This window comes from Chenopodium album, chromosome 24 (assembly GCF_948465745.1).
Source record: "Chenopodium album chromosome 24, dcCheAlbu1.1, whole genome shotgun sequence".
NCBI classification, from domain to species: domain Eukaryota; kingdom Viridiplantae; phylum Streptophyta; class Magnoliopsida; order Caryophyllales; family Amaranthaceae; genus Chenopodium; species Chenopodium album.
The window spans coordinates 34036687-34049231 of NC_137857.1; the positions used below are offsets into that span (position 1 = coordinate 34036687).

The window sequence follows — 12545 nt, forward strand, 5'->3', positions numbered from 1 at the left end:
AATTTTTGATAAATGTTAAGTATTAATTTTTTAAGTAAAACATTAGATGGTTAATATTTTGTTCCGAGATATAGAAGCCTATATGGATAAAAATATATAATATACAGAATGGAACATACACCCTTTTAATTGAAAATGAATGCTATTTGGTTATCCTTTATTGAAGTCAACCCTTGAGGCCCTGACATCTAAAGTATTCCCTCTGTCTCAAAATAACTGACACATACGATCAACTTTACACACATGTCGATGAAATAATTTAATTTTATTTTTATATAATTAAGTATTAATGAATATTATATTAAAATTTATATTATCAATCAATCAATCATCAATAACTATATACTAAAAGACACACCAACCATGACACGTGTCATCTCCTGGTGGGTCTCACAGAATTAAGGAAACGATAATAATCACCAAGAAAATATTTACTAAATATACCATGATTATCCTAATATATATACAGTGATATATAATTATGCAGTTTTTCCCTTAAAAAAATCTTTGATTTAACAAAAGGAGAATTAAGAAGAATACCCTTCAATAAAAGACTTAACAAAGATAATAATAATAATAATAATAACAATAATAATAATAATAATAATAATAATAATAATTATAATAATAATAATAATAATCTATTATATAATTTTAGAGTCATTTTTCAACAATTAATCACAATGCTCCAAAACCCCAACTCTCAATTTATGTTAACTTTACATTTTTTTAAAAAAAAACTAATAAAAAAAAACCTTATTAATTTCCATCATAACTTCCTATTCTATAACTTCCACTAAGGAAATTCAGTAACTTCCACTATTATATTTACAAAAATAAATTAATAATATCATAGTAATAAAAAAAAACACATTAATATATACAGGTAATATATTCCGTGCTTTAGCACGGGTACGCCCTAGTATATATATAAAGGGAGTTTTTCCCTGAGTTTTTAGAGAGCCACGTAGGATTTAATTTTCTTAGTGCGCCATGTAGGATTATGAATTTAAGTTGTAGCCAATTGAATAAGAGATTATTAATTTCTTTTACAATTAAATAATTCAAATGTCACGTAAGCAAAATTAACGAATGAGATTGTAAAGTTTAAATTAATTAAATACAAAATATTTTCCTTTGATATTAGAAATTTTATCTAATATTTTAAAACTAATATAATAACAATTTTAATCACATAAATATGAAAGATATTTTGTAAAAAACCACGAACAAACCGTGCATCGCGCGGGCTTCATCTAGTAATAAAAGGTCAATAGACACACTAACAATGACACATGTCAATTTCTGGTGTGTCCTTAATACATTATTTTTTAATAATTAATTATTACGAAGTATAGTTTATTTAAGGAAATTATTTTTAAAAAAGATGTTTATTACGTCAACTATATAAAATGAGCAATAATTTTTACCATTCTTATTCAATTTTGTTCAAGATATTTTAAACAATTTTTATATTTTATGCTATAAATAAATTAATTTGTCAAAAGAAAATATGGGGCAATTAAAATAACCGTGCATGGCACGGGAACTAACCTAGTGAAACTATATATGAATGCCTATGTAACAAGTCTATAACATATTTTATGATAAAAATATGTTTATTTTGTTAGTAAAAAATTACAGTCAAAGCTAATACATAGGTATTAAAAAAAGTCCAACGTCCCAATTATTATTCTACTCTAAAGAGAGTAATTTTTACTAATTTCTAAATCAAGAGTTTGGGGAGCGCATAATAAGCTGCTAGTCTTGTACGAAGAGAGTAATACCAACCATTCAACTTACTAGTTACTACTACGTTATAAGTCAAAATGCTACTACTATGTACAAATACTGGACTAAGGACACTGGTATCGTTCTGTTCATGGCTCTGCTGCTCTTGGCGCGACTTCTTGTTGAACCCAACTAGAGGCAAGTACATCTAGAGGATCCAATGAGCGTACTTTGACAAGCGTCTCTAGAGACTCATACATCTCTGGAGACTCCGGCATATGAGTCTCTTGTGGGACACAACCAGAGGCAAGTGTATTTAGAGGCTCCGGTACATAAGCTTGTTGTTGGACACAACCAGAGGCAAGTGTTTGTAGAGGCTCTGATGTATGAGCTTCTTGTTGATCGGGAACATTAGGTGCATAACCAAGTTTTTGTAGATACACGTATAGCAATTGAGATGAAAGTTTCGCTTTTCTATATAGATCGATAGCTTCATCAACACTAACGGTAGTAATGTTATGGATGCTAGACCTCTTAGTGACTTTCGGACATTTTTTCTTGATACAGAACTTTTGGGCATGGCTAGCTACCTGGCTTGCATCTCTTGTTAACACAACCGACCTTGATATGCTTCTCCAATCACTTAATCCATAAATCTCCACTCCGATTATAAACAGCCTGTAATAGGAAAATTTAAAATTAAGGTGGGTTTAAGATTTTTTTATTCGGGATTAAGGAGGGTTTAGGATTCTTATATTCAAGAAACATGCAAATAGTATGCAAAATAAGAATGACTTTTAAGTGCTACAATATACAGTAATTTTAGCTATTATACGTAGTTTTTAATTTGATCACAACCATTTATTTATTATGTGACCAATATAAATCGTTGATATAGATTACTTTTAATTTTTAAAAAATAATACTAGTATTAAAAAAGGCCACGAAGTTTTGTCAGTTTTTTTTGTAGAGTAAATTTTTTGGCTTTGCTCCTCAATTTATTCAGAGTTACTCTATCCTAGATCAATTAAGGCTAAGATCTTTCAATTCCCCAAGCTTTACGAGGGAAGCTACTATGCAGGTGTATGAATTCTGATTTCTGAATCAACAATAAAAAGCCAGGAAAAAAAAAAAAAAAAAACCTCCATAAACAAGAGAAACTGACAGAAAGTACGTGCCCCACATATTTTTATTTTTTTGACCTTAGTGATTTCTTTTGACTAATGTAAACCATTAATAAATTTGACTTTAAATTGTTTTGAAAAACGTTAAAAAAATAAAATAAAAAGAATTCCTCCCATGTTCTATCCCACTCTCATTCATTTTTTTTTTCTTTCCTCGCTCAATGTTGTTATCTTACATTCTTCTTAATTGTGCTGCTTCAATCCGATCTTCATCCACTTTAATTAAATTATATATGCATAGATTTCTCAAAAATTAAGAGGAATTCTTTGAAAGGACAACAATATTCTACATTTTGATGAAAAATTAACAGATGACGAGCAGAAGGCAAAGCAGCAGAATATCAAAGCAATCAAAATACGAGTACATTATTTTAGTTATTGGCTCACGCTCCATACTAATAAAAAAATAACACGTGGATATTAGATAAAAACAACATTGATGAAAATCAATTACTCCGTCTTCATCAAGATTATTATTGTGGAGTTAAATTTTGTACTCCACATAATTAAAGAATTTAAAGATTAATGAAAATCAATATAAGTTACAAATTGTAAGTGATGTAATTAACATTTTATTAATTATTCTATGTAATTTCTAAAAGCAAAACAATAAAGAGTAATTAAGCCATTATATTGTTGAATTAAATTTCATACTACTACGTTGTAGCAATAACAATTACGTACCTGTGTTCATCAACAGACCACTGAGCCCCTTTGCTGCTATTCTTAATCTTTTTATTCGGAGGGGTTGGGATAATGCGACAACTAGTTTCCTCCTCGTACCAATGTCGTGGAAAGTAATCAGCCTGGCCACTTTCAATCCTACGCAGTTCTTGATTGGCCGAGAAGGTTGGAGATTTGTTGGAAGAAACTATCTCTGTCCATCTTGTAAAAATGATCCAATATACTCGAAAGACATTTTTCAAAATTCTTGTTTTCTTCCGGAGTCCATTTTATGTAATTTGAGTATGATGTCGATGGAAAATTATTATTTGAAGGAAGATGCATTTTTTTTTTTTTACTGCTTAATTAAAACAAAGAAGAACTTTAATGAAATTTAATGAACTCAATAATCTCAGGTTAATGTATATATACACAATAAGTAAGTAAGTCAACCCTTTGTAAAAAAAAAATTTAAAAATAAAAAAAAAAAAGTATGTAAGTCAACCTCCTAAACTGCTTAACGTCTTAACCTCTTGTAAATCCTGAGCCTATGGCTGTATTAAGGAGTGAATGGCACATAAATGAAGGAATCGAAGAGAGATTGGCAGAAGGCCCAAGATGTGCTTCCATTCCTTACTTGGAACACGCTTAGCCCCCCGCTCATGAAACGGCTTTATTTTTTTATTTTTTTATTTTTTTATTTTTTGAAAGTTAGGTATGTAGCTGTATAATAACTATTTTGATGATTTGGATGGATATTTGTGAAAGTGTAATATTTTTTATTATTATTATATAAAAATAAAATTATAAATCGTACTTGCAAACAAGATAATTTCTTTTTAATAGTCATGAAATCGTATTAGCATTGTTGTACATGGTATGGATTTACAACTAGATACTTTTTTTATTTATTTATTTATGTTTATTAGTACTCTACTCCGTAATATACTGTATTAAATCAACAAACTGATTTATACTGTATTAGTCTCTATAGTCACGTAACCACCTTTCCCATAGTTGTTTTATGGGTTAAGATTGTGTGGGATCAAATAATGAAGATATTAATTCGGTTACAATCACATGAATAAGGCTGTAAATTATATATAACGATCAAAGCTTTGTTATATATAAATCTTTTTGTAGCTATCATATGACTTTTCATTTATAAATCAATCTTTATTAATAAAAGAAAAAGAATCAGACAAAATTAATTGAACAAAAAAAATCATATCAAATTAGATCAGGTAAAAATAATACGTTCAGACTAGATCATATTCAAATTGGACCAGATACTAAAAAAAAAATAAGTGGCAAAAAAAAAAAAAAAAAAAAAAAAAAAAGAAAAAGGTACAGACTAAATCATATTATCATTAAATATTTACTTAATTCAAACTAGACTAGGTAAAAAATAAATTCAAACTAGAGCATATTCAAAATTTTAATTTAAATTAAAATAATACAATCATTTTTTTTTTTTTAACAGAAATCTTAAAGGACACTCTATTTAAATTATTAAAATCATACGTCATTTATAATTGACAATTACTCCCTCTATTTTTAAATACTTGCTCCATTTCTCTTGGGCACGAATGTCGATGCTAATCTTTGATCAATAATATCTTTAATTATCAATAAGTATAAATTCTAACAATTGAAAATTAATAATCTATTCACTGAGACGACTCCAACAAGTACCCATGATAGGCGTGTCGCGTACCTAACAAAAATAACCTAACAAGACCACTACTATGTAGACGGGCAAGTAAGGGTCGGATCCCAAGAGACTATGGTTCAACTAATTAATTAGACTCAAGTAACTACTAAGCAAGTAACCAATCAATAGTGAAATTCAACTAATCTAATTCTAAACAAAATAAACAAGAAGAATCAAGATGAAATAATTCGATTAATAAAAACATCCAGAGTTAAGTATCACCACTAGTATGAATAATGCAAAGATAAATCCCTACCCCAATTAATCAAAATAATAATACTCAAAGGAAGGACGTGCCCTTGAAAATACCAATAAACCCCTTCCGAGTATTTATGGCTTCTCTAAAATCCAATCAAACCTATTTCCATGGTATCATGCAATTTAGAGACATTAAACTCAACATCCATTCAATCCTAGCAATCCATCCTACCTATTTCCATGGAGAATTTCATGCCCTTATTGAATTTAATCAAACCATCTAATCTCAACTTCCACTGATAAATAAGATACTTGGTTCAATCAATATCAAATTACGTCTAACCTAACATTGATAAATTAGCACAATTCAATAAGCAAAGCAATTAATCTAATAAAATAAGGAATTGGGGAAAATCATGCATTACTCATAACTAGGGTTCAACCTAACCCTAGAATATAAATCTACTCACTCATAATTAAATTAACAAAATAATCAAAAGACATAATAATATAGGAAAGAAGAAATACTTGAATTAATGGAATTGAAGATAGAATCTTGAACAAAGTAAATCTGAAATTGAAGGGAATTGTAGAATTCTTCAACTCAATTTAACGAGTCCAAAAAGTCCTCTAATATGCCTAACCAAAGCCTATTTATATCCCTAGGAATAAGTTAAGAAGTTTCCTAAAATAGGTCTTCCAAACCGCCTCAAACTTGGCTTCGATGCTTCGTCAGGTGATAGCCACGGGTTACCCAAAGCTGCTAGGACTTTGCCACGGCCAACCCGTGGTGTCTATTGATCTTGGTAGGCTTCTCTTGGGCATAAAAGGAGGAGCCACGACCAGGCCAAAGCTTAATGCAACAAGCCACGACCAGGCCAAGGCTAGGCAATTTCTACACAAAACTCCTTCGAAAACAACTTCAAGCTTGGAATATGACCATATGATGTTGGGCTCGTAATCTCCTACACGCTCCTAGCTCACTTAGCTTGCAAAGGTGCTCTTTTACGCGTAAATCCTACAAAATAAAGAAAGAGAGCACGAGGAGAGCAACATCGAAATATAAAGAAATGTAGCTCTAAAAGATTAAATATATAGAGAAAATATGATAGAAACCCTCAAATATAGCATATAACAATGAGTATATAAATGTGTTATCAAATTCCCCCACACTTAACCTTTACTCGTCCTCGAGGAAAGAAAACAAAACTAACCTAGAAAGCAATAAATCCTAATACTCACTGTCGTAGGAATCACGATTGCACTTAGCATGTGCAACAAGCCCTTTAAACCCCTAGGCTACCCTAGTGGACGAGTTTGGTCTCGTGAAGGTTTTCAGAAGGCATACCTACAAAGCCGAACCAAGAACTTCCAAACCAAAATGTTCAACCAAGTGATTAAATTGAAAATCAAAATCATTTTAATTAAAAACTCAATTTATGCATCACAAATCAATGACATAGATGAAACGATAAATTGTAGCACCCTTCAATAACCAACCAATCTTGCCACTTCCTTTCCTCAAGCTTGAACCTTCCCTAAGGATGCTCAACCATATTAGCTCAATGCCTCACTTTGATTTGATGACCTTCGTCAAGACTTGCACAAAATCTTACCCTCCACCGTTTTAGTAACCAATTTGCAAGGAAAATCAAGAGGACTTTTAAAGGGTAAGCTTGGGTGATAGGGTGACAGAGATATAAATTTGGGAATGTGGTGCTTAAAATCAATCCAACAAAAACTCATACATAACACCCTTGAATGTGATATGCACGAAATCATGAAATATCAACCATGAGATTAAAAACAACAAATTTCCAACAATGAACGCATTGCTCTTCCTTGTCAACTCCATTGATTCAACATTAACATTTACCCTTCTTTATTTCTCATCATCATTTTTCAATACTCTTTTTTTTCTTTTCATTTTTTCATTTTTTCATTTTTTTTATATCATATCTTTATTCACTTTTTTTTTTCTTTTTTTTTCATACAACCTTCCTTGTTTTTTCTTTTTTTTTTCATACCACCTTCCTTCGAATAGCTCATCATACAAATCAACATGCCTTAACAAAATACTCTTCTTATCCAAACAATGCATTACGGAACCATAATGTTGTAACACAAGGGTAGTCAAGAAAGAAATAAGGCTCAAAGGGGCTATCAAGAGAAGGATGTAACATATAAAGAAAAATTCCTAAAGATGACTCTGAAAGCTCTAAATAAAATATGCCTCAATCATATTTCCCAAGCAATTCGGTAATCGATCTCAGGAAGCTAAAATGCAAGTCTCAATTAGGGCGATCAAGAAGGAGGGTATTCGATTTGAGTCTTACGAGGTTCGTGGCCCTCCAAAAGGTACTTATCGCACAAGAGGAAAGCGAAACCATCTTACCACAAACAATTGTCATCGAAAGGATTTACGCTCTTATCGAATTACTCAAGCCAATGTCAATCAATTCATGAAAAATAGTGGAAAATGTTCTTCTCTTTTGAGAATCACTTGTTTCACATATTGGAATGGAAATTCAAGATGACACTATAAATTACTAAAGCCTGATAAATATAGTGAATAAAACCCTCCCCCACACTTGAATATTGCAATGTCCACAATGCAAAATATATCATGAATAAATATAATAGGGGAAAATACTACACTATGGTAGTACATAGGTTCTACCTAACATACCAAAATAATACAAGAAAATGGCACTAAGACTACCAAACTGCAGAAAACGAAAATCCTAGAGAATAAAACAAATGCAGAAGAACAAGGACACTAAAATAAAAAAAATAATAAAAAAAATAATAACAACTAAGGACTAATAAAAAAAATAAAAAATAAAAAGGAAAACTTTAATCCTAGACATCAAGCTAAAACTAGAACAATTAGCTAAAAGATTAAAAGAAAACTAATTAAGGGTTAGAAAATTGGGTTGCCTCCCAAAAGCGCTTGTTTATAAGGTCATAAGCTCGACCTCCTTTAGTAGCTCAACCTGGGTCACCACCACGCAGAGAGAATACTCCACGATCCTGTCTGTTTTTGGATTCACCTCTATATGGCTCCTTCAAATTGAAGTTGACGTGATTTGTATTCGAACTCATTTTCAGGTAGCTAAACCCATGTGCTGGAATATCGCCCTTTTTTCTCACAAGATTTCTATTAGAAACACAATTATCAACCAAAGGGTTAGTAGCATCAATTCTCAAACAAGTACCACCGTCAAAAGTAAAATTATGGTCATTGAAAAGCTTAAACACAACTTGTTTATCCTGAGCCCTAATGGTCACTTGTCCCTTGGGAACATCTATTAAAGCTTGACTTGTAGCAAGAAAAGGGCGGCCAAAGATAATCGGGATCTTATGGTCTTCTTTCATATCCATTACAACAAAGTCAACAGGAAAAACAAGTTCACCAATCCCAACTAATACATCTTCAACTACACCCTTAGGGAGTCTAACAGTTCTATCAGCCATATGAAGAGATATAGGAGAGGGTTTAAGGTTTTTCAAACCTAATTTGTCATACACTGAAGAAGGCATTAAGTTAACACTAGCACCTAGATCACACAAGACCCTATCAAAATATGTTTCGTTTATCATGCAAGGGATAGTAAAACTACCAGGATCATGCAATTTAGGTGGTAAGCTATCATGTAGAGGATCAGGACATTTCTCCTTTCCTACCAAACTTTCTAATTTCTTATCATTATGATCATGATCTAGAATTCCTTTCACAAAATTTGCAAATTGAGGCCTTTGAATTACAAGATCGGAAAAAGGAATGGTAGCATATACCTTCTTAAGAGTCTCAGAATACTTCCCAAAATGCTTATCGAGCACGACTTTTGATAACCTTTGCGGGAAAGGCATCGGTTCCTCATAGGCATGTGGAGCAACATATTTGGGACCTTCATTCTCACGTATTTTAGTTTTCGACTCTGGATTGCACACTTTCTCCTCTAATCCCCCCGTAGTCAACTCATCTCTCTTCACGAAAATTGCATTGCATTGTTTTGTTTGGACTTTTGCTTGATCTTGAAGAGTTGATAGATGACTCACTTGTTGTGATAATTGAGAAAGATGAGTTTCTATCCTCTTATTTTGAGTAACGAGCAGTTGGATTGAGTTTTCAAAATATTCATTCTGCTTTGCTTGTAACTCAAATTGCTTTGAAATAAGCTCTTGTTGTTGTTGTTGGGAAGTAGCAAAAGTCTCCATAATGGACTCAAGATTTGAAAATTGAGGTGGTGGTTGGTGCATGGGATGATGATTGATAGGTGCCCTTGCTTGAAAAGCGGGTGGTGATGGAGGATTCTCTATAGCTTGAGTGTTCTTGTATGAGAACCCTTGATGATTTCTCCACCCTTCATTAAATGGCCTTGTGGAGGTCGTGGTATAAATAGCATTAGCTTGCTCAATCGTCATTCCATCATAATTGGGTTGACACTCCCGTGCAGTATGGCCTTGCAATCCACACATCTGACAAGTTTCCATCGAGGGTCGAGGGGACTCAGCTTGGAGTTGATTGACTTTATGAGTTAGTGCCTGCACAGAACTAGTCAACATGGTTAGAGCATCAACATCATGTTTATTACCTATGTTGATAGCGTATCGTCCCCTTGGATGGTAATTATCATTAGCCGCCATCTTCTCAATCAAATCCTTCGCATCGGTTGGGTTCTTAGTCATGATGGAACCTCCAGACGCAGCATCAATGTATATGCGAAACTCATTGGTCAAACCATTATAGAACGTTTGGATCAACATCCACTCTGGAATACCATGGTGAGGGCATTGTCTTTGCAATCGTTTAAATCTTCTCCATGCCTCATATAGGGATTCGTCATTGGATTGATGGAAAGTAGATAGCTCGTTCCTTAATTTTGCGGTTTTCTCTTGCCCCAAGAATTTGACTAGAAAGGCCTTGGCAAGCTTGTCCCACGTATCAAAAGAACCAATACCTTCATCTCGTAGCCATTCCCTTGCCCTATCCCTTAGTGAAAAAGGGAAGAGGCGTAGTCTAATAGCATCATCAGAGACACCATTGAGCTTCATAGTGTCACACTTCTCCAAGAAACTATCAATGTGAGTCACAGGGCAAACATTCGGTAAGCCCGCAAAAGAGTCATTGGAAATGAATTGTATGAATTGGGGTTTCAACTCAAAACTCTGAGCGGTGACAGGTGGTCTAACAATACTAGAGAGGAATCCGGTTGTTGTATCCGGAATGCCATACTCCAAAAGAGATTTTGTTCCTGGATCAACCATGTCTCTTGTATTTCGATTTTTCCTCCTTTTACCTCTTCGTCTTCTTGCAGTAGCTTCGATCTCAGAATCAAAAGGTGTTAAATCGTCTGAACCTGAACTTCGAGTTTGCATGCAACAAAGAAACTAAAACGGAAGATCAAAGAAACAAGGAACAATAGCCGAAGCAACAAAATAAATGCTTAGTAAAAACGAATCACGAATAACTAGAATGAAACCGTTAGTCCCCGGCAACGGCGCCAAAATTTGATAGGCGTGTCGCGTACCTAACAAAAATAACCTAACAAGACCACTACTATGTAGACGGGCAAGTAAGGGTCGGATCCCAAGAGACTATGGTTCAACTAATTAATTAGACTCAAGTAACTACTAAGCAAGTAACCAATCAATAGTGAAATTCAACTAATCTAATTCTAAACAAAATAAACAAGAAGAATCAAGATGAAATAATTCGATTAATAAAAACATCCAGAGTTAAGTATCACCACTAGTATGAATAATGCAAAGATAAATCCCTACCCCAATTAATCAAAATAATAATACTCAAAGGAAGGACGTGCCCTTGAAAATACCAATAAACCCCTTCCGAGTATTTATGGCTTCTCTAAAATCCAATCAAACCTATTTCCATGGTATCATGCAATTTAGAGACATTAAACTCAACATCCATTCAATCCTAGCAATCCATCCTACCTATTTCCATGGAGAATTTCATGCCCTTATTGAATTTAATCAAACCATCTAATCTCAACTTCCACTGATAAATAAGATACTTGGTTCAATCAATATCAAATTACGTCTAACCTAACATTGATAAATTAGCACAATTCAATAAGCAAAGCAATTAATCTAATAAAATAAGGAATTGGGGAAAATCATGCATTACTCATAACTAGGGTTCAACCTAACCCTAGAATATAAATCTACTCACTCATAATTAAATTAACAAAATAATCAAAAGACATAATAATATAGGAAAGAAGAAATACTTGAATTAATGGAATTGAAGATAGAATCTTGAACAAAGTAAATCTGAAATTGAAGGGAATTGTAGAATTCTTCAACTCAATTTAACGAGTCCAAAAAGTCCTCTAATATGCCTAACCAAAGCCTATTTATATCCCTAGGAATAAGTTAAGAAGTTTCCTAAAATAGGTCTTCCAAACCGCCTCAAACTTGGCTTCGATGCTTCGTCAGGTGATAGCCACGGGTTACCCAAAGCTGCTAGGACTTTGCCACGGCCAACCCGTGGTGTCTACTGATCTTGGTAGGCTTCTCTTGGGCATAAAAGGAGGAGCCACGACCAGGCCAAAGCTTAATGCAACAAGCCACGACCAGGCCAAGGCTAGGCAATTTCTACACAAAACTCCTTCGAAAACAACTTCAAGCTTGGAATATGACCATATGATGTTGGGCTCGTAATCTCCTACACGCTCCTAGCTCACTTAGCTTGCAAAGGTGCTCTTTTACGCGTAAATCCTACAAAATAAAGAAAGAGAGCACGAGGAGAGCAACATCGAAATATAAAGAAATGTAGCTCTAAAAGATTAAATATATAGAGAAAATATGATAGAAACCCTCAAATATAACATATAACAATGAGTATATAAATGTGTTATCAACCCACAATACTATATTTTTTCTTATGTATAAATCACAAACAATAGTCAAAGTAGGATGAATGAATAGTGTAAAAAATAGAAATGGAGCAAGTATTTAAAAACGGAGGGAGTACCAATTATAAATTTATAAAGAAGGGCTAAGCTGGCATCCAATTACATAAAATC

At 33.0% G+C, this 12545-nt stretch overlaps 1 protein-coding gene and 1 non-coding gene across 2 annotated transcripts; one reads left to right on the plus strand and one right to left on the minus strand.

The window, feature by feature from the left end:
- Nucleotides 1-8481: 8481 nt before the first annotated feature.
- Nucleotides 8482-10761, minus strand: LOC145610901 (uncharacterized). Its single transcript, XM_081666162.1, has one exon. It carries the CDS (start codon nucleotides 10759-10761, stop codon nucleotides 8482-8484), a length of 2280 nt encoding a protein of 759 aa, XP_081522288.1.
- On the plus strand, nucleotides 10271-10377 carry LOC145612912 (small nucleolar RNA R71). Its single transcript, XR_014106815.1, has one exon. It is a non-coding gene; the product is annotated as a small nucleolar RNA R71 (small nucleolar RNA).
- Nucleotides 10762-12545: the final 1784 nt, after the last annotated feature.

Bases quoted from the DNA above. Each gene is read 5' to 3' on its own strand.
- LOC145610901 (XM_081666162.1), bottom strand. From the start codon at position 10,761: ATGGTTGATCCAGGAACAAAATCTCTTTTGGAGTATGGCATTCCGGAT.